Source organism: Protomyctophum bolini, assembly GCF_963924005.1.
Source record: "Protomyctophum bolini genome assembly, chromosome: 15".
In the NCBI taxonomy this organism is placed as follows: Eukaryota; Metazoa; Chordata; class Actinopteri; order Myctophiformes; family Myctophidae; genus Protomyctophum; species Protomyctophum bolini.
In genome coordinates this window covers 38,955,440-38,977,971 of record NC_137876.1, presented here as the reverse complement: position 1 = coordinate 38,977,971, position 22,532 = coordinate 38,955,440, and the positions used below count along the sequence as shown (strand labels likewise).

At 42.4% G+C, this 22,532-nt stretch overlaps 2 protein-coding genes across 4 annotated transcripts in view; one reads left to right on the top strand and one right to left on the bottom strand.

Moving 5' to 3' along the window:
* Positions 1-1,698: 1,698 nt before the first annotated feature.
* slc25a29l (solute carrier family 25 member 29-like) lies at positions 1,699-9,823 on the top strand. Of its 2 annotated transcripts, XM_080784579.1 has the most exons (5): positions 1,699-2,119; positions 4,206-4,249; positions 5,255-5,298; positions 5,704-5,787; positions 6,621-9,823. In XM_080784579.1, exon 5 carries the CDS (start codon positions 6,624-6,626, stop codon positions 7,383-7,385), a length of 762 nt encoding a protein of 253 aa, XP_080640705.1. In that variant the 5' UTR covers positions 1,699-2,119; positions 4,206-4,249; positions 5,255-5,298; positions 5,704-5,787; positions 6,621-6,623; the 3' UTR covers positions 7,386-9,823. The 2 variants fall into 2 exon arrangements, with proteins under 2 accessions (XP_080640705.1, XP_080640704.1); XM_080784578.1 differs by lacking the exon at positions 5,255-5,298.
* A 396-nt stretch (positions 9,824-10,219) lies between these two features.
* Positions 10,220-22,532, bottom strand: part of fancm (FA complementation group M) — a 39,239-nt gene continuing 26,926 nt past the window's right edge. The window contains exons 14-24 of one of the 2 annotated variants that reach the window (XM_080783694.1): positions 19,931-22,193; positions 18,166-18,248; positions 17,566-17,634; positions 17,087-17,281; positions 15,999-16,152; positions 15,321-15,427; positions 14,591-15,093; positions 14,383-14,476; positions 13,885-14,239; positions 13,314-13,608; positions 10,220-10,744 (exon numbers count right to left, since the gene is read on the bottom strand). In XM_080783694.1, coding sequence (XP_080639820.1) covers positions 10,618-10,744; positions 13,314-13,608; positions 13,885-14,239; positions 14,383-14,476; positions 14,591-15,093; positions 15,321-15,427; positions 15,999-16,152; positions 17,087-17,281; positions 17,566-17,634; positions 18,166-18,248; positions 19,931-22,193 — 4,245 coding nt within the window. In that variant the 3' untranslated portion in view covers positions 10,220-10,617. The remainder of the gene's footprint in view (positions 10,745-13,313; positions 13,609-13,884; positions 14,240-14,382; positions 14,477-14,590; positions 15,094-15,320; positions 15,428-15,998; positions 16,153-17,086; positions 17,282-17,565; positions 17,635-18,165; positions 18,249-19,930; positions 22,194-22,532) is intronic. The other variant, XM_080783695.1, reaches the window with a different exon arrangement.

The following is a 22,532-nucleotide window of genomic DNA, read 5'->3' as shown; positions in this document are numbered from 1 at the left end:
TCACCGACATACCGACAGCCGATTTGCTCACACATATGACGTAAATTCTCCATTCATTACGAGTAAGACGCGCAAACGCGGGAAGCGAACGCAGCTCGTACATATTTGGGTTTTGGACGTATAGCTGCTTTGGGGACTCCTTATATGGTGCCCCTTTTGTGCCCATATATGGAGCTGAGTGGACCTGGCCCCTTTTGTGCCCATATATGGAGCTGAGTGATTGCTGATGCAAAACACTCCATATTTGGATAGCGGGACAGACAGACAGACAGACAGACAGACAGACAGACAGACACACAGACATGATCTGCTAGGTCTCATAGTAAGTGCTCACTGCGTTCGCAATCAATGGCATTTGATGTTTGTGTTAAGACAGAATCTAGCTGTTTATAGGAGGGCCCCTCAAAAAAAAGAAAAGAAAAAAAAGAACTACTCAAAAATGGTGTTAGGTGGTTTACTGTGAATAGCATTGTCAGTATAAGTAACCCAATATGTGCTCCTATACCAAAACATGGATGGGAGATGCAGATGAATAACCCATATTACACGTACAGTTTCAGCTGTACAGTGGTACTACTTTTAATTGTCAACCAGTAAGTGTCTTATTCATTTGTTCTCTCCGCAGTAAATAAATAATCTGTCTGTAGGCTATGCGATCTGACCATTATTATTTTGATTACGCTCTTGTTTGAGGACAGGTAGAGAGCAGAGCATACATGTGTTTGGGAATGTTGCTGAAGGTTATATTATTTTGTCAGCTGACACCCAAATCAAAGAAACCATACAGCGTGTATTTAATTATTTGATAATTAAGCAGCAGCCTACTACTATAGCCTACTAGCCTACTGGGTAAGCAGGAAAATGGCAACCTGCAGAATAACCCGTTTTGAGGGTTATGGATGAACCTCTCCCCGCCTCACCAGATTCTTCAAAGGGTGGGTAACACCCAGGTTATCCTACCATACCATCAGGTCTACATTTCTCAATGGAAGAGTAGGGAGACCACCTACAGCCAACCACAGAACCACTGGACATCACATGTAGCTATTACATTGTATAAACAATACAATCCCATATGATGTACTGTACAATCAATGTAATACATTGTACATCATACATCAACACACTGGTTCTCAACGTCTAGTCCAGGGACCACCAGTGCTCCAAATGGACCTCATGAATCACGCGTCTGTAAGAGTACACGTCCGAGTTAAATCAACACTGAGTATTTAACAGAATTGGATAAGAGAGTCCCAGAGATTAAAACAATATAAGAAATATATCAAATGGAGACCTGTGGCCAATTGCAGTGGTTCTCAACCTTTTCAGGCCATGACCCCCAAAAATAATCATATTTGAACTGGGGACCTCCAAACCCTCCAGCCCCACCCCCACCCCCCTGACAAGAACTTGGAATTGTAGACATAAGACATCCTACTTTTAATGCAGTAATGGTTATTTATTTTCCTTCATAAAAAAGGTCTTTAAAGTTATATTATTGTCTCTATGTATTTATGAAAATAAATCCCGGATCTCACCTTTAAATAAACAGGACTTTACAGTGCATGACTCCTGCAATGCACATGGCTCTAACCAATGAAGTGGAGGGGCGGTGGGGGAGTTGTCTTGTACGAGGTGATGTGATTGGACTTGCTCAATAAGGACAAACTTCCCCTTGACATATACACACAGGGCAGGCAGGCACACGGACACACACAGAAATAGAAAAGACTTGAGAGAAACTGCAACGTCAAAATTAAACAGCTGGCTTTAGTGGCTTAACAACAGTGAGGGCACATTATTTTAGAACTTCAGCATTATCTGTCCAGATTGATTGGGTTGTAGTGCATCACAGATTACATTTTGTTGAGACTGGGTAGCTTATGTTAGCATTTTAGCATCAGCAGTTTGGTTTAACCCAGGAAGAGCTACACCAGCTCGGCTTACACACATTAAGTCGAGTTGTAAAATAAGTCAGGCCACGCTAAAACTTAAATAAGTCGTCAGGAGTCCTTGGTATAATATAAGGGTTAGGTTAGCAGCAAGATTGACACTATAATTAATTACTGTGTTAGATATATTTTTTAAGGAATGGACTTCCTTGCAGGATGCATAGGAGGTAAGTAGTTATTTTAAATGTACATTTGTATGTATAGTTTAGTTTGTGGTTGGTTACAGAGGTAAAGTGGACGCATCTTATTCTTACTCCGAGGTGGAAAGTCTGGTGACGCGAGGTTAATAATTATTACATAGTTTACAAATCTAAAATAGGCGTGTGCGTTTTTGATTCCCGGGAAAAGCGTGGCTATGAACTACTTCCTGTCCTGCACCGCCACGTTGTATCTTGTATTTTGTCAACATGCTATCGCAGTTACCGGTACTTCAATACAGGTTCTCAAACCTTTTAATTCCAAGGATCCCCACAATTCTGAGAGTATACAAATTACGTGTCTATTGTATTCAATTTGAGAGTTACAGAAGGCCGCCGAACCCTGCCTTTCCCTGGACCCCTCTTTTTGAGAACAATAACCGCTTCAACAAATGGACCATTATTTCCTATTTCCTATCTATTGGGTTCAATTTGTACATCAGAGTAGATTTTACTTTATAAAAACTAGACCAGAGTTAAACACAGTCATCTATTTTGTGTGACATCACGACCAGGCATCCTCTTTCACAATGACAGTAGACAAATCTTATGATTTGTGCATTCCTTACCTTGTGCTCATACAGGGAAGGGCACTCACTGTTGCTTGTGATGTGCCAGTATACAAATCAGATATTATTCCACAGATTATATTTTGACAGCAGACCTTTTCTCGGTTTCCTCAATTGATAGTTATCATATTTGCAATGTTTGTTTTGTGGTCCAGGTCCAGCTTTGTGAAAGTCAAGGTTGGATAAACCTAGACTTTGGGAATTTGCACCAGGCAGGCATGTTGGGTTTAGGGTAAAGGGTAATAGCAGAGTATATTTGGTTATAGTTCTTCCTTCTTTAGATAAGTTGTCTGTACTTGGTAGCAAATAGCAATAGAGACAGTCACAGAACTGCATTTTTCCATGGTCATCCATGTATTCGGTCGTTTATAGACATTTGACAGGAAATCACAGCTGAAGGTTTTAATAACATGAAATGTGGGTGTATTGATATACCTGATATGTATGTGTTACTGTGTGCCAGCCTGACTGATTAACATCTAAAAGAAACACCCAAGATGCATTTACCTGTCAAAATGTCTGCTTTGAAAACGAAACGGGGCCCATGCCTCTCTGCCTCCACTGGTTATTTTTTAGATGGGGAATCAGTTAATTTATCCTGCTACTGAAGCAAGCAAGATCCAAGATCACATCCTAATCAATAACACAAAGAGTCTCACCTAATCGGTAACATAAGGAAGGACACGGTCATAGCTGCAACTATTAGGCTGGTCAAAATGTATGTTATACACCTAACCCATTTAGACCTGAGGCCGATGTAATAATCCAACAAATCTAAAATGACTGACTAAAGGTATAACAAATACAATGTGTGTATATATAGGCTTTCCCAATCTTAATCCTAAATGAATGAACATCCAAGAGAAATGCAATAAGTGAGTTGAAAAGCGTTTTTGTTATCTAAGGTAGATTTGGCACGTGGTGACTGTACTGTAGGTGTGTCGTCGTGTGTGACTGTATTATTTATACGTATATTTGGTTAACCATGCATAATGTATGCCAAAGAGTGAAAACTGGAGCAACTGGATTTAAATGTTTGAGAATCTAGTTTGCAGTATGTGTAGTATGGTATTTGAACTGACAATTACAAATGTTCAGTTTGAAACACATGTTCTCTCAGTAATCTGAAAATATCTGCTTTCTTTGTCTGAGGAGAGGAATGTATGTTGGCCAATAGCAGGTCTTGGTCAGAAATGTTGTATAATAGCTTCTCATCAGCATAAGTCAAGGACGAACACTGTTAGACTGTCGTCACTGGGCACAGTGCAGACTGGCTGAATTGGCTAATCCGAGTTTAAGCACACATGTATACCTTTTTGATTTGGCACAAGTAGGGCATTTCTTTCAACAATCTTATCTTTCATTGTCCCCTTAATGCCTTAATTAATTTAAGTTTATCAGTTCAGTGATATTCCAAATGATTTATTATTAACACCCTGAATATGTTGCATCTGACAAATTAACGTTTTTTTGTTTTGTTATTTCAGGTGCTGCTGGTGTTTTGGTCGGACATCCTTTTGACACTGTGAAGGCAGGTTTCTTTCATTGTAGTTGGCCTAGTTTCAGAAATGAATCGTGACAGTCAGTGCTTAGCTATGACGGTGTTATAAACCTGTTAATTTCTGTCCAGTTGACCCAGATGTACACCATTAACACACAAGCTGAACTAGAAAACATTCACTTTACTTAAATGAATAATTGCAAAACTGGGACAATGTAACCTCAGGTAGGTGGCGTTTTGACTCGAGGTTGTACAGTTAACATCTGTATCATCTTGAGCCAAATTTTATACCAGCATTTGTTTTATTTGACCTTGAACCTTGAACTAGATGACTTCGAAATGTCCCTTTGATACTGTCTTTCTGCAACGGAGTACAATGAATGAACAGAATGAATAATATAACTCTCGCACATCTCATCCAGTAACTTGTTTATTATTTATGTTAGTGCAGAGTTTATGACATGTCTTACCAGCAAGTGTGAATTTTCCCCAAGCTAAACGAAGTGCATTGCATGTTGTGCATGTTTGCGGTGTACATTGAAGCTCAGAAAGGCATGCCATAGTATATGTACTGTACATGCAACTGAATGAGCTTTCATACTAGGGTAGTATACTTGCTGACAATTCTATATGATTTATGATGAGTAACACATCAGTCTCACTAGAGGAATGGGATTTAGTAAGCATGGACCAGATTTGGTGCAGAACATTTCATGATGTATTGAGGTAATTACATTATTTTAAGCCACTTAAAAAGTTAACCCCTAGACGGAGGCATTTTTGTAACTAGTTTGTTTTGTAGTACACATTTGGATGATTTGCAGACATGACTTGTTTAAACAGTTCTGTAGTTTTTGTTCTTAGTTTCAAGGGACAGTATTATGCGGCCCAAATATGTTTACCTTGGAGCGGTGCATGGGTAGATTTAGGTTAAGCTCTTTTCCTGTCTTGCTTTCAATTTCTCCCTCTGAGCCGGTGTCTGTTGTGGGCTGGGGGAGGCTGTCTTTTAACGGCAACAGTGTCACTTTGTTGTAGATGAGAGAGAAAAATATACAACCTCTCCACGGAAATGTGACCTAGTAAGTATGGTCAAGGTCTTCTGTTTCTCACCCTAACATTTTCTTGAGTTATAGAAATACAAAGTACAGGTACTTTGTCTTGTTACCCTTCCAGTTTTATGTCAATTAGCCCTTCACTAAGTCCCTCCCCAACCCATCCTTGTCCAATTCGCACGTTGGCAGCAAAGAAAGCTTGACCTGCATAGGAACTGTTGCTAAACTATTTGGATTGGCATTGGACAATAGTTTTTTGGGGTGGGATTTACTGAAGGGCTAATTCTTCCATTTTAGAATACTGCTTCATGCTTGTTTGCCTTTTAGCTGCATTATAGTATGTTTTGTGTAGTGGTTGTGGTCTTGTAACTAAAACGAATAATCAATAGTTCTTGTTTAAATGTCTTATCAGGCTCATGTTTTCATTCTTAGGTGAGACTTCAAGTTCAGAATGTGGACAAACCTCTGTACCGTGGAACATATCACTGCTTCCAATCAATCATACGCCAGGAGTCGGTAAGCAAAAACAAAATTTTGTGTGCAGTTCAATGCGCTTCTCAGAAGAGGTTTAAAGAAAAAAATAAGATGTGGAGAGCCACACTTATAACTATTTTAATACCTTACTTTTAGTTAGTTGTATATTTTTTTTACATGCTTTGAAATATGAAATGCATGCCATCTAGATTTGTATAATTATGTACAAACCATAGCATACTAAGCCCTGGTTACCACGTGTGAGGCAAGCCTGGGCTACATGCAAATGAAAGTGTCCAGTTACAGTCCCATCCTTCTGAACAGGCGTCAGCCCAAGATCAGCCAACCTGCCCCTCACATGGAGGGGGGTGAGTGAGTAATCAGCTGGCCAGGGTCACCCAAGACCTTATTCATGCATGGGCTAATTTAAGGTTAGGACATCTTTGTCATTTGAGCTGAGGAGGGTATACTGTATGCAGTCTCAGAGTACAATTCTGATGTCTGTTTCATACGCAGACATGGAGTGGTGTGGTATGATACAGTTGTATGTTGTGATACCAGTGGTATCACAACATACAACTGTTGTGATTTCGTCTAAAAATAAGAAGGTAACCAGGTTCAGAGTCTACGCTTGTGTTAGTCAGGTGATATGACTTGCAATATGCATTCATTTCATTTTGCTAACATTTTCAGAACAATAGTCTCTGCCAAGATATCCTCAAGGCCATGGACGTTCATTTCACTTAATTTGCTACCATTGTATTCATTCCCTCTGACATTATGGCTTACTATTCTGTGTCAATTAAGTCGAGAACTTTATCACACATGTCGTGTGTGTTTTCTGCCTTACTACTAATGTGACTCTCTGCCCATAGGGGATGGGTCTGTACAAAGGCATCGGCTCTCCCATGATGGGACTGACCTTCATCAACGCCATAGTGTTTGGTGTCCAGGGGAACGCCATGCGCAGGCTGGGCCGTGATACGCCGCTCAATCAGTTTGTGGCTGGAGCTTCAGCGGGAGCCATCCAGTGTGTTATCTGCTGCCCCATGGAACTGGCCAAAACACGCATGCAGATGCAGGGGACCGGGGAGAAGAAGTCCACAAGGAAGTTGTACAAAAACTCCCTGGACTGTCTGGTGAGGATCTACAAGAAGGAAGGAATCCGAGGGATCAACCGTGGCATGACAACCACGCTGATCCGCGAGACGCCCGGTTTTGGCGTGTACTTCCTAACTTACGACGTCCTTACTCGTGCCTTGAGCTGCGAGCCGGAGTACCCATACATGATCCCCAAGTTGTTGTTCGCAGGCGGAATGTCCGGTATTGCTTCCTGGCTATCAACCTATCCCGTGGATGTGATCAAATCACGCCTCCAGGCAGATGGGGTGGGCGGGGTCAATAAGTACAGTGGCATCATGGACTGTGTCAGGCAGAGCGTAAAGAAGGAAGGGTTGAAGGTGTTCACACGTGGGCTCACGTCCACTTTGCTGCGTGCGTTCCCGGTTAACGCCACCACGTTCGCCACTGTGACTCTGTTCTTAATGTACATGCGTGATGGGGAACAGTGTCCTGTTCAGGACTGCGAAGCTGTCCCCCTCCAGCCTCTACAACCACAGGGACAGCCAACCAGCATGTGAAGTGGTTCTGTGCTGGCGGGTGAGCACCTTCTGCAGGGCAACAAGCAGCACTACACCAACAATCGGTAAATCTGTTTTGCCTAGCAAGGTTTTGATGGCCATGAGAAAGTGTAGACGGAAGTTGCAGCTTTACGCAAGTCTATGATCAGTTATTAGTTTCTGCAGATATTGTCTACGTGTGTGTCATTGCCAAGCAGCATTTTGGGGGGGGTCAAGGTTTGACAACAAATGCATGACTTTTTAAAATCACTTGAAGGAAGCAGATGCTGAGTTATCCAAGGTTGTAAGCTGTAGTAGTGGACGGAATAGGTTATTACGTCCACTCCCTGCATCTCAGCTGACTTTTGGCTTGGCAATGGCATACACATACACCATATTCACGTGGCAGCCATTTTGCTCTTGTGTCCTACACTGTGATGGGGTGTGTTTTCTCACACGTTCTGGCAAAGGGCAAAATGGCTATTGTGAGAATGTCAATAGTAAGGGTGGACTGATTGTGGATTAGCATCTATCCAAGGGAACTCAAACCTTGGAGCTCCAGCCAAGAGACCACTAGTAGAGGCTTCATAAAGAAGCGATTTCTATAAATATATTTGTAGATGACAATGGCGCTTGTAAATATTACGTGTTTCTTTTAAGTCCCTGGTTTTGTACTGAGCAGTTATTTTTATTTGGTTCGGTTTCAAGAATTTAGAGAGCTGATGGTTACTACTATTTAACAGTTACAGTGACAGACTGCATGATCTAGCAGTAATCATGCAAAGTCATTGAAACACTAACATGTCTTTAAGGCTGCTTTCATAGAATATTGTTTTTCTTTACAATTCCTACTAAAAGGGTTTCTGTATTTCCAAATAAATGTTGTAAAAATATTATTATTTTAGAACCAAACAAAGCATGCACATCCACTCATTAAAAAACAGGTGCCGAGGTGAGAATCCAAATAATAAAGTCTACACTCATGCTCCAAATCTTAAATGTATTGGTTCCTTTAGCATTATTGGACGTGACATTACATTTTTAACCTTTGGAGCATGACCCAGTGTGCAGACTTTTAATCTTTTTTTAACATTATTTTAGTATTCAAGCCATTGTTAGACCTGGATTGTTACAATTGGCACATTTAAAGCATCATGCTGTTGGACCTGGTGAAGATAAAAAAGAAAAAACATTCTTCCAACTAAAAAAATGTGGTTGCTTCATTTCCAGAAGTGTAATTACAATTTAGGCATTTAGCAGATGTTAATGTTAAAATGTCAATAGTTAAAACAACCTTTCACTCGTACAATGTGAATGGAGCATATCATGTTCATCATAACCGTTACAAAAACAAAGGCAGCCTTATATACATGTACAGCACATGTATGTAGATATTGTATTTATATATTTATGGCTTTCTCTGAGAGGCTTGTGTGCAGTTAAGTGAAACTTTCCTATGAAAAGTCATGTTGCTGCAGAGTCCCAGGGACTCTCAAAACTGTTGATCCAAAATGTGTTATGACCTGCTGGTGTGGATGCTATCATTGAGTGTTGTTGTATACAATCTGAAGCGTGTGAAGGACTTGAATTAGCCTTGTCATTTTTCTTCCAGTCCTCAGTGAAAATGTGTTACGTCCTGGTTTCTAGAACTTGTTGAATTGGATGACAGGGTTGGCTGTCACAGACAGTCACTGCACTGACTGCGCCCTGCCTGGACAGATCCAAATTCCTTTTGTTTTCATTAAATGAGTTGTGTACTTTTCTGCAGGTCCTCCGAGGGTAGGTAGTGGTACATGACATGGCTGGTGATAATCGTAGCAAATGCTATTAGGCACGCCTGTCGCATACGTTTTGTATCAGGTTCTGTACTATTTTGTATCTATCAGTCCCAAGGAAGCACCTTAAAGTTAAGCAAGAGCAGACCGATATCCTATTGGCCCTACTAAGATTTGTTGTGCCATTTATCATTTTAGTCACTTTAACATTTTAAATTCACACGTTTTCGCAGAATAAAAAAAATGATCTATAAATTCCTCATGTAATCTCACCGTCCATTGAGGTAACACAGGCATGTATGGCATGACAACATCTGAACGTAACTTGAACAAATGGCTTGTGAGGTTCATAATGTGACTATGTCTGGGTCATTTTGTCATATACATACGGACACGGTATAAGCGTAGAGTAAAATTTCAGTAGGCTGCAGAAATGGCTTGATAGTGTTTCTTTTTTTTTTGTCGGTTACTGTTACATACTCTTAGTCAAATCAAGATTTCAGTCTTCTAAACAAAAGCATTTAGCTTGGCCTGACTGTACTTGTTGGAATGTAATTTTAAGGGCTGCAGATGTCTGTTGATAATGTTGCCTGTATTGTTCTCTATTCATATATATGGTATGTCTTGAGTCATGAATGAATGGATAAATAAAAGCTAGATATAAATATTCTTGTCATGGATTGATGATACTTTGTAATGCTGTAACATAACACTTAGATCCAACAGTGTATAATTGGGTTTCACGTTAAAATTCTATATATTACCAATGTAACATGTTGGTGTTGGGCAGCCATGTGCACCAGTAACCATTTTTGCTTTCATCTGAACACTTAATCAATTTACACTGACCAAATTAAGAGCATAATACAGTTTTAAATTATTTCAAATGCAGTCAAATCTACAGTATTAGTTTCCTTCTGACAAATGGATCATTGCAAAAATACTACTGTAGAGAACTGTCAATACATGATTAGTCCAATACTATTGTCTTTATCAAGTTGTGTGAAAAGAGGCCCTCTAGTGGCAATAGTGAGAGGTTACAGCTTTACTTCTAAATGCACAGGCAGCTCAATTATACATTTATGTAGGAAAGAAAAATATTTTATTGCATAAATTGGCACTACACATTTGGTCTGAAATGTGTGAATCCATTATTTAAATGTACATAACATCAAATATTGATCGATTTCAAAGGATTTGCATGAATTTTCAGTATGGGGTTAGTGCCAGCACATCAGATGAGGGTAAATACTCAACTGCATACATTTATTCATAATACACGTCAAGTTCCCTTTTAACTTATTGTGCAGGAAACTATCTGCTACTGAGATTAAATCAGTTGGATGCAGTGTGACAGGCAAAACTGCAGCATATCATGATAAGTGGTTTGGGGCTGGGACGCACCAGTCACTGGATGTAGATACTGAAAGAGTTCAATTTTGTACACTACCTGAGTTACAGTATCACATAGGATTTGACTATGTGGTCTTCCGTGCTCCTGTGGTGTTCATGAGGAATGGGTCACAGGAGTAGTGCAGGCCACGGTAGATCTCTTCAGCTCTGGAAGGACTCACACACGCCCCCTTCTGTATGGCCTCGACGGAGCTGCAACAGGAGCAAGAGGATCATGGAAGACTCAAGAGGACAAACAAAACAAATTTTCCATAATCGTTGCTGTCGGGATGAAACCACCACCCAACTCAATTCTTTAGTTTTTTTTTTTTTTTGCATAAATCAGTGAACACCCTTTACATCTGTGTGTTGGTTAAAACACACAGACAAAACCCCTTAACTCCATTGGACACTCAAACTATCTGTTAAAACAGCTAACACCAACGGGTACCTCACCCCCTCTCATGCAAGTAAGTCACAACACCACCTTCCTTAGGTGGTTTCTTCCCGACAGCAGAGATGGAATACATTAAAATAATATTTATTTTGGGTTACAGAAGAAGATGGCACACAACAAAATCCCCAGTGTTCAGTTACTGTACATCCCAGAGTAACATATGGATAAATTAACACTGAGGATTTTCTTGTGTGTTCCAATGTAATAACCAAAGGCACATTCAGTCAGGATTCAGACAACAAAACCATCCCAGTCATTCCTTTAATCCACAGCCGATTTTCACCTCAAAATCAATTATTTCGCGCGAGTGACACAGTTGAAGGGTGAACAATGAATGAGGCTTTAGCCCTGCTAGCAGCGTGGCTTTAAGTCAGCCTGTCCGAACACATCAGTCCCAAACAAGATGCCTACCGGTCAATCTACTGGCTAGATTGCCATGGAATTTACTGCACACCATGCTGATGAAGGATGAACCCTACTGATGTTGGAGACTCCATGGACTTGCCTCTAGCGCCACCCTTAGGCCAAAATGTCCACACAAGTTATCAGTCATCAGGTCAGACCCTTATACCCGTCAGGTTTAGTCTACTCTATACACAACTTTTTGGGTGTTTATATAGCACTTAAATTGTGAAGTGTTTTCTCTGCTGTGCCCCAGTACCTAATATATACACTTATTTACAATATTTGTCTCCACCAGGCCGAAGGCATGGGGAGAGAGTATGTTTTGCACTCCGTCCGTCCGTCTGTGTGTGTGTGTCCGTCACCACCTAATCTCCGGCACTGTTGGCCCCATCCATGCCAAACTTTGCACACACCTACTCCCTGGATGCCAACAATGAACCTCTGCCCTAAATATTCCTGTTAGGGCCTGTTATGAAGCCGATTTGGGCAAAACACATTTCTGTTGATTACTCATACACATCACGCAATTCGGTATACACTAGTATCTCCATAGTCATGTGATCAACACGGATCTGCACCATTTCCCATATTCAATCCTGATTGGCTAAGATTGGCTTCCAAAGCTCGCATCATTGGTCCCTTTCAAACAATAACACATACACACACATGAAATTATACACGCACATTTCCACGACCGAGGATGACATGCCACTTCATTTATTTCCAAATCAGCCCTCATGGTGGTGCTATAACAGGGCAATTCCTGATTTTACCAACAACTGCATTGATCTGTGTACATCTTTGTATGCACTCCCTAGAGGCCATGGAAAAACATTTTCCCTGCATCCTTCCACATCTGCAGGTTATAGCGCCACCAATGCACCATGAGGCTGATTTCGGCAAAACACATTGTTTACATTAGTCGCACAGATTTCATCCAAATCTCACGCAAATCGGTACACATGATCTCTGTAGTCATGTGATCAAGATGAGTCTGTTGGATTTCTCAGATTCTACACTGATTGGCTAAGAGTGACCCATTTCGTACAAAATGCTGCAAATCATGAACGCAGAGCCCGAGTGCTGTGAAACGGTGCACGCATATTCCCACTAGGCTGAGGAAGAAATGCCACTTGATTTTTCTAATCAGCCTCCTGGTGGCGCTATAACAGGTCAAGTCACGTCTTTAATCTTTACATGCACCGATCTGCATAACACTTTGTATGCACACTCCCTACAGGCCAAGGAAACACATCTGCCCAGCATTTTTCTACTCCATTTAGTGTTGTTGCCAAACATCACACACACTCCTATCCTCCGGGTGGAGACCTGTGCCCAGAAGGGCACTTTTTCTAATAAAATGTATTTTTATTGATTGTTAAAATGTAATGTTTTGTTTGTTTTGCTTTACTATGGATTCGAAAAATACCTCCTTTACTACCTGTATGTGCTGTCGTCTCTCCATGGTAACAGACTGACTGGCGTGTGTCTCTGTAACCTCAATAGGATAATAAAATACTAAGACAGTGTGTGGGAGTGGGACTTCAATTGTTTTCACACAAATGATCTACAAAAATGTAATGGGCTGGCAGCTTGACATGAATGTTGGAGCAGCCTGATCGTTAGAGGTTGCTGGATCTTTTAGACAGTAGTCTTGCTCTTTCAGTAACAAACTAAGACATTGAAGCTACCACAGTTCTTTTTTATGTTGAGGCCTCTTTTTCAGATCACGTGAAAAGTACATGTTGAGGGAAAGGAGAGCATCTCTCATGTCCCATGACACGCACACCTCAAATCTGTGACCTTATAAATAAAAAGCTTGTCTCTCTTTAACTGCTAGGCCTGATTTATACTTGCCACACCAATCACACACCACACAGATAGCCAATCGAGTACAATGGCGACCATAGCTCCCGTTACCTGTTGACGAGGTGAGCCACGGTCCTGAAGCTGTGGCTCATGTTGAGGGCGTGGATGTAGCCGACGCGGGGCAAGGTCTGGTAGAACTGCAGTGCTTGCTGCCTCTGCAGTCCTTTCACCTCCAGAGGCACAGTGATGCCTTGGCCCTTCCTCTGTTCCAGGCGGGCCAGGTCTGCCAGCAAGGCAGCGGTCTCCTGAGGGCTGTCGCTCCACAGCAGACGCACCCCTGAACGCACCAGCGCTGCCAACGTGCTGTCATAGTAGCGTGTCCGCTGGAACGCACGAGACGTTTCACCTGCGGCCGGTGGCAGATGAAAGATTGAAGATGTTCATTGGTTCTAAGATATGTTTTTGTCAAGGACCCCCAAATTAATATATTTTGGCCGCAGACCCCATTTGAAAATATTTTGTGTAAACTGAAGATTCTAAAACTAAGTTTTAGCACATTGGAAACTGATTTAAAACACTGCTATTCACACATAAATGAAGACCATCGTTTCTTATGCATGCAGATATGCCATCATCCAACATCATGCACCTCATTAAAAGCATCTTCAGAATGTTGACTGACCAGGCTTGGTGCGGTCTTTTTCCACGACCAGGCAGACACGCTCAAACAGGCCCTGCAAGCCGCTCACCCTCTCGGCCAGTCGCTTGCGGTTTGGGAAGAAGGCCAGATCGGACTGGCTCTGCCTCTCCACCGCCATGCGGTTGCTGACGATGAAGTAACTGCCGTCCAACGAGCAGACATGGATGTTGGCGGCGTGGCGTTGGCGGAGGTCGGTTAACAAATCCGCCCCGCTGCTGATACACCGGCTGTCCACCAAAATGGAGAGAGGGCCTGAGGGAGCAGGGGACTCGCCTACCGAAGTCTGTCTGACAGTCCTCTGAGGCTGGGGTACTGAGGAGGATGTAGAGGCGGGTGCCTGGGCACAGAGAAAAAACAAGGCTGGAATGTCAGAAATGAAAATGACCCCAAAATATGCTGCATGTATTTATCTGTGTAATATCTTTGCAGAGCCTCTATAAAAGGTTCATGTACATCTTCTTTTGCATGCTGCTACTGTACCTGTGGAGGTTTGCAAGAATCTAACAGGGACTCTGATTCGTTAAAGTCAAGCTGGTCAGACAGTAGAGCATTGCTCTGTAGCATCTGGAGACACCTGCAGGAAAGAATATACAATGTATTGTATTTTTTATTGTTTATGAGCGTCTGTGTGTGTGTGTGTGTGTGTGTGTGTGTGTGTGTGTTAACTGTGTTTTGGACTTTGAATTACCTGTCTTGTTGGCCATTACTAGCAGGCCCTTTCTTCTCCTTCCTCAGCAATGAAATTTTGGCTGCTACAGAAGATGACGCGAAAGCCTTCTGATGCTCTGGAGGTTTAAATGACCCCATGTTATGCCCTACTGCTGCCGGCCCAAAGGGGGCAGCAAGACTCCCTTCATTCCTTGGAATCTTTTCTTTAGAAACTTCTTCCATCTCCTCCTCACTAGAGTCCTCGTTGCATTTGATTCGGGAGCGCTTGCACTTAACCCCGACCTCATGTTGCGGGCCTGCGTGTTGTGCCCGGGACCCAGCAGCAGCCTTAGGCCCGTCCTCTGCCTTTTCCCGGGCATGCCTGATAAAGGCTCTCCGTCTGGTCGCATACTGCTTCCTCCCATCCACGTAAGAGTCCTCAGGGATAGGGCAGAGGACATCTTCCTCGCTGCTCTCTAGCTCCTCTACGTCACTGCCCACCACAAAGCTATCCTCTGCGTATGTCTCGTCCAACTCAGGCACCTGGGGTCAAAGGTTAGGGTTAAGGCCAGAAATTTGAAGCTTAGGTTAAACTCTGTACAAAAGCCCCTGTGATTAGGCTTCCTACCAAATGCACTGATCTTCTGATCACATGTCAAGTTTGATATTTATATTTGTGAATGTACTACAGAGCTGTTCACAAAAAAGGAGGAAATCTGGCTATAAAATAAATCACTGAGTCACTGAGCAATACTTTGGGGGTTAATTACCTGTGAAAATATGTCCATGTTGTGTTGTTTCTTGTTGGGTATTTTAAACATGCCGGCAACCGCGGGGCTTTTCACTGACTTCAGGTAAACACCCTGCATCTCAGAGTCTGAAAGTAAAAAAGGACACAGAGCCCAAGTCTCAGCAGGATTCCCTCTCTTTACTTGAAATTAAATACTTCCATTTACCATCTCAGTAAAATCCTGTGTTCATTTAACTATGGGAGTATACAAATGGAACCATATGGAACCCAGATATAGAAATAGATAAACTAATAATGAGGATTTTACTGTGTACACCATTTTCAATCACATTCAAATGGATGATTCCTCTGAGGTGATTTGTTCAATATACTCCCAAAAGCCTAAAGTATGGGTAAATTGCAAATGAATTGAATGAGTATGCACTATAAATGTACGCAATTATACAATAGGTATTGTAGTACTACTAAACAACTAAACAACAAATCTTCCACAATTTCCAATTCTATGACTATGACTTTAATTGGCGCATGATTGCGTCGACAAAATAGGGCCCTAGGTTTCTCTTATCAAAGAGACTTTGTAAAACTATGAAAATTCTAAGATTAATCTCACACACTTTCTTAAGACTTTGCAGAACTGCATGAAAAACTATGAGAGATTATAGTGATGTGAGAAGCTTCTCAATCAGTGGTGTACCGTTGAGTCCTTGAGAGAAGTGTGTGTTGTTCACCACAAAGCCTTCAAGTGACTGGTTTAGATCGTTGCTGTCATCTTCGTCAGAGGACACGTCTTCTCCTGACAGCTCAGCTTCCTCGTCCAGGAAGTGGCGGGCACCTTTACGCCTGGCATGCTGACAGCAAGACAGTGAGATAAATGTCAGGCAGGGGTGTTCACACAGCTGACTTAAAGCCGGTAGAGCAAGTGATTTTCTTTGGTTAAAAAATGTGTTAGAAAGCTCTATATTGTGATAGTACTCATTGCTATAGAGTAACAGGAGTGAGTCTCCATGTCTCTTCATCTTTTTATTAAATAGAAAATGCATTTTCAGGTCGGCATACCAATTTTGTCCAACCAGGATAGAGAACGCAGTCAGGATACAGATTAAAAAACAAAAACAAAGAAATGAGCAGAAAAAAATTGGAACCGGAACACTGATGCTGATAATTGGCTACTTTCTCCTGATTGGCTGAAATCTTGTCAACTAACTGAGAATGTATTTTCTGTTTATTTAATAGCTGGAGAGACAGGGAGACCCCATATTACTGAACACTCTATAGCAAGGATTACTATCAGAATATGGTGATTTAACCTTTTAACAAAAAACATTTTGTTTTAACCAAAACATATCACTTACTATACCTTAAAACTTTCAAAAACTGACATTTTCTATAAATAAAAAGGGGGCCTTTCTTGCTGGTTCAACTCATCTGCCAGCCAAAACAGAACAGATAGTGTGCTCGCATTCTTTTTCAAGAATTTACGTCACAATAAAGATTCATTGTTTTGATTGATTGTTTTTCTTTTTTTTTTATTACTTTTTTCGGATGGAACTCAATTCCAGGTCAGGTCACGTGTCACCAGAGGGACAGCATTAAAACAACTCCAAACCCATGAACCTTACTTGGTATGCACATAATTTACTGTAGACCTCTTTGTCCACTGCATGCAGTTTGGTCTTTCATTATGGTTGATGAGTTGATGAATTTGTTTAGGTACTACTTTGGCAGAGTGCTTTTAGCGTTGATCAGTCCAGCGGTTGAGATAAGCTTCATGCATGAACGCACCCTCTTATATAGAGAGTCCTGAGAGAGCCGCACCGAACAATACGAGAGCCCATAAGGCTGTTGCAGGTTTGTAGACCAGACCTTTGTGTCTCCCTGGTGGTTTGGCTGCCTCACAGGTCCTGCTGTTCTGGGCTTATGTATGGACACGGAATCATTCTGGAAGTCATCATCAGACATATGATCCGTTTGGTCAGTCTGGAAAACAAGCAGAAAGCCAAATCAGACAATTACTGTACTGTACTCACCAGTGATTTCCAACCTTTTTAATTAAAAGGACTCCCGGTTTGATCAGACCACAATTTGACAAAATTGTTTATCTCTGTGACCCCGACCCAGTCTACACTGTAAAACCGTAAGTGTTCATTCTGAGTGTACAAATGGAACCAAATGAATGGATATTATATGATATAAACTGTGAATAATAAGTACCCCCTCCTGAAATGGCATGATGTAATGTCATGAAGTTAAGCATCTCTTACTATATTAAGCACAGCAGCTCTTTTCCTGTTCACTTGCAGAGGAGAATCCACATCACTGTGGATGTTAGACTATGAGAAAAACAACACACATATAATCTATTAATTACCCACATGAGGTTATTTACGTGGACATGAGCATTTTACCAACACATGGTAGTCTAATTCAACATATTTCTATCTAAAATATATCAATAAAACCTTCCACACTTAAAACAGTCAAGCACATAAAGAACACTTTTGCTGAGAGGTCTGCAAGGCAGTTGCCATGTCAACAGCAGGTAGTAGTAGGTACTGTACCTAGGAGACATTGGCTTATTGAAGTCATTATCACATATCTTGGTTGGATAAGTTACAATAGCACATGAATTGCATATCTGTCATAAAAGTAAAGTACTTGAATGCAGTTAATGAAGAAACACATCGACAAATAATGGAATGATGCTGATTAGTTCTATAATTTGAAACAATTCAAATGTCTTATTCAACATCGATAATTGATAAAGAAAATTAATAATTGGACAAGAAAAGGGGCATTTATTGCCAATATCGTTGTCCGTTTATGTGAATGGAATGGTGAATGCAAATGACAGATGTACTCACTCTCTCTGGCGAAAACAAGGGGTTGACCTTGGCCTGTCTTTTATGGACAACAACATCATCATCACTGTCACTGCTACACATCACTGCGGAGACAAACAGAGAGATGTGGTCTTGACAGATGTCTGAGGTAGCGAGAGCAATCATTTATTTATCCTAGAGCAGTGATTCTCAACCTTTTTCATTTCAGTTTACAATTTACAATTTACAATTTAGGCATTTAGCAGACGCTCTTAATCCAGAGCGACTTACATTAAGCAAGAACAAAAGCATGGGAATACATCACATAAAGACATTTATCATGAAACATGCGTAGCTAAGAAAGTAACAGTGGAATATCTATAATGAAACTATACATATAAGCTATACATCTATACTACTATGCTACACATATGTACTATGACGTGCTATGACTACTAGAATTGCTATCTAAGGGGGTGGGGTAAGTGCTATGGGCCATGATGGAGTCTGAAAAGGTGGGTTTTCAGACTACGGCGGAAGATTGGGAGTGATGCTGCAGTTCTGACTGCAATGGGAAGTGCATTCCACAGTTTTGGAGCCAGAAGGGAGAAGAGTTTGGGACGTGTGGAGCGTTGTCCCGGCGTTTTTAGTGAGGGTACTTCCAGCTTCCCTGCGTTGGCTGATCTGAGTGAGCGGGAGGGTTTGTAGGGTTCGATCATACTTGCAAGATATGGGGGAGCCATACCTTTGGTTGCTTTGAATGCCAGCATCAGGGTTTTGTATTCTGTGCGGGCAGCGACCGGGAGCCAGTGGAGGGAGCGGAGCAGGGGGGAGACATGTGAGAATTTTGGCTGGTTGAAGACCAAGCGAGCTGCAGCATTTTGGATCAGCTGGAGAGGCTTAAGTGCACATGCTGGTAGGCCAGTAAGGAGGGAGTTACAATAGTCAAGTTTTGACAAGACTGTTGTCTGGATTAGGAGCTGGGCTGATTCCTGGGTGAGGAACGGTCTAATTCGTCGTATGTTATAGAGTGTGAACCTACAGGATCGAGTGACAGCTGTGATGTGAGTTTTGAACGAGTTTGATATGCATTAGGCCACAGACCTCCATTTGTTATTGAATTCTACTAATTGAACATGTAGATCCCAATCCAAAGTGTAAAATCCTGATCATTTAACTCTGAGAGTGTACATGGAACCAAATGGACTCGAGTTACAGACTTGGACCAACTATCAATCATTTAGCTAGGGACCTCCTGGAACACCCTCAGGGGACTCTCACAGACCCCAGTCCTAGGGACCTCCTGGAACACCCTCAGGGGACTCTCACAGACCCCAGTCCTAGGGACCTCCTGGAACACCCTCAGGGGACTCTCACAGACCCCAGTCCTAGGGACCTCCTGGAACACCCTCAGGGGACTCTCACAGACCCCAGTCCTAGATCAGTTGTTCCTAAACCTTTTAACCCATGACCCAAAACAGAAATTAGATGTTCACTAAACTAGTGAAAATAGGGTGGCTATAGGGTCTACAAGCTCAACGGGTGGCTTCGTGCCACACTGTGTGCTTGTAGATTGACTAGTTTTACTACTTCTTAAATATTTGTTTTAATTTATGGAATTTCTTAGATAGTTATATTATTTCTGCATGAAATTACTAAAAGCCAAAACCATTGACTTTTTTTGGTAATGTCTTTTGAAAATCTTTTGAAATAATAATAATTAAAAGCTAAATGCAGGAAACCAAAAATAATGGGACCCATATAATAATGACCCAGTGTTTGAGGACAGTGATTATGATATACCAACCTGCAGGAGATGGGGGAGCAGCAGGCTTAGATGACGAGCCCTGACACAAACTGTCGTCCATCAATAACTTCTGCCTGGCCATGACACCTCCCTTGACCTCGTTGGGATGACTTCGCTCTTGTTTACTTATCAAGTTGGACGGTGAGGAGGGGGAAGAGAAGCAGGGCCCAAGTGTCCTCCTAGCCCACGGTGAGACTGAGAAGATTGGAGATGAAAGAAACCTGCCCTCTGACGGGGCTTTCGGTGTTGATAAGTGAGCTTCCTTGGATTGCGAGCTGCGTCTATGGAAACTATAACAGGGTGTAGAAGAACCAGAGATTTTGGGCAGGGACACAGTGGAGGCAGCGTCCCTGACTTCTTGTTTTTGAGGTGTGGTAGGAACGGTCCCAGATGGGGCAGGATCGAAAACTCCTTCCGCTTCATCCTCGGAGTCCTCCAGGGAATAGCCAAGGTTGAAATTGATGGAGAAAAGGTCTTCAGAGTTGTCAAACGTCTGTTCTGGGGGAGATGTGCTGTGGCTTGTGTTGGTCATGCCTGCCACATATTTGTCTATCAGATGTCTATTTGATGCTGCCGCACATGTTTTTAGATTCTTTGCCTCAGTGTCTCTTGAGTTTACTCTCGTGGTCGCTAGATGGCAAATGGCATTCTGCAGGTTTGACGTGTGTTTGTGGATGTCAGGGATGTGAGTTAATCGCCTTGTGTTGTCCATGTCGGTCGCAATTAATTTGCATGCACTTTCGGTTGAGGGAGTAGCATTGAGTTCCTTCATAGGGATTTGTCCATGTGAAGTGCTTGATGCCTGTTTATTAATAATATTGGTGATGTGCTCTGCACTTGGTGACACACTGGGTGTGATGCAGTTTTCAGGTGTGGGGATGTCAGGGATCTTCATCTGTAGGAAGGCCTCGTCATCCGCAAAAAGATCCATGCTTTCATCCATCCTGGAGCTGCTGCTGTGCACCTGGGCTGGAGGCTCAGGATGTGGGTGGCCATGAGAATGAGGAAGCCGGGGCGAATCCCTTTGTTCATTCATTCTATCATCCATCAATGTTTCCTTATTTAGAACGGCAATTTCCACATTTGCGTTAATTTTCACATCCTTGTTCTTTTCACCCACATCAACCAGTTTCTCTTCATCAATCTCTTCATCAATCTCATACTTTTTCCTTTTGTTGACTGTTTCGCCGCCAAAGACCTCGTCCCAGCTTGGGCTGACACCACCTAAAGCACCGTCCCCCTCACCCTGAGCTTCAGAGACTTGTGGTGAATGGGGGGAGGCGTGACGCTGTCGCTGCTGCTGATGATGACAAGGTGAATCTGGGAATACTCTATTGCCCTCAAGCTCCATTGCAACTCCATGTGAATTAGCATGATCAGCAGCATCGTTATCAACATTCATCATCAAGTCATCATTATCCTCATCATCGTCATCATCGTCATCCAAACCCAGAGCAAAATCGACTTGGAATGTATGATCATGGCCATCAGCCTCTTCCATTTGTCCAATTGAGGGAGGAAGTGACGTCGCAGTACTGGCAGCCGGTCCAGGAATGTCATTGTCAAGTGAAACCTCGTCAAATCCCAAAGGCAATGGTGGTGGAGACCTGGATAGGAGCTCAGCCACATTGGTGAGGATGACTCTCAGACTTTCATTTCTCTCTCTCACCGGGAGAAGTTTGGAGAAGGAGGAGGATGCAGTGGTGTCCCATTTAGGGAGGTAGAACAAGGCCTGAAGTTCAATACCGTCTTCTGAGACAGACTCATTGATGTCAATGTCAATGTTAGTGATCAACTGTGAGAAGTGGCCCAAATCTACTGGAATGTCAATTTTACGCTTCTTTTTTACACCACCCTCAGCTGGAGACTCGATCTCTGGAATGGCAATGTCATCAGTCACCAAGATACAGTCATCGTCGTCCATGTCGCGGATTGAGTGCTCATTATTTAAGAGGAGGGGATGCCCCTCCTCAGGACATGAGTTGAAAGGTGCCATAGTGTCATATTCTCTAGGAAGCTTTTCCCTTGTCACGGCCCATGGAGAGCCTGTATCCACCCTTTGCCTCTGTGCCTCCTCGTCCATGAAGTCCAGATCAGGCAAAAACGGGTGAGAGGACTTGGTTTTGCTGTTGGGATTATTGATGGAGCTTTTGGAGATCATGTGTCGGGTAGTCGTCTTATCCATCTGTCTTCCCTCTGGGAGGCCAATGACATCCTCTTTGTGGAGGTAAGGAAGAAGTTCCTCTTCATAACTGCAGTCTCCCTAGAAAACACACACACACACACACACACACACACACACACACACACACACACACACACACAAAACAGGCATTAATACACCTGCCATTGAGTCACAATCTGTGGCTCCTAAATAATGGGTCCATTAAAAAAACACATTCAAAGAATGGCCCGGGCCGCTGGCATAGTGGTCCGGACTGGCAGCGTGTCGCGGGTTTGAATGCCGATCTCGACGACCTTTGCTGCGTGTCACTCCCCATCTCTCGCCCCCTTTCCTGTCAGTCTACTGTCCTATAAATAAATGGGTGTCATCAAAACGCGATGCACTGCGACACGTTTTAAGCTTGTAGATCAGCTATTT

What these genes read in the sequence shown, in the direction of transcription:
- slc25a29l (XM_080784578.1), top strand. Translation starts at nt 2,092, where the DNA reads ATGGACTTCCTTGCAGGATGCATAGGAG. An exon ending in CCTTGCAGGATGCATAGGAG is followed by an intron (nt 2,120 to 4,205) that starts GTAAGTAGTTAT and finishes TTGTTATTTCAG; the next exon opens with GTGCTGCTGGTGTTTTGGTC. An exon ending in ATCCTTTTGACACTGTGAAG is followed by an intron (nt 4,250 to 5,703) that starts GCAGGTTTCTTT and finishes TTTCATTCTTAG; the next exon opens with GTGAGACTTCAAGTTCAGAA.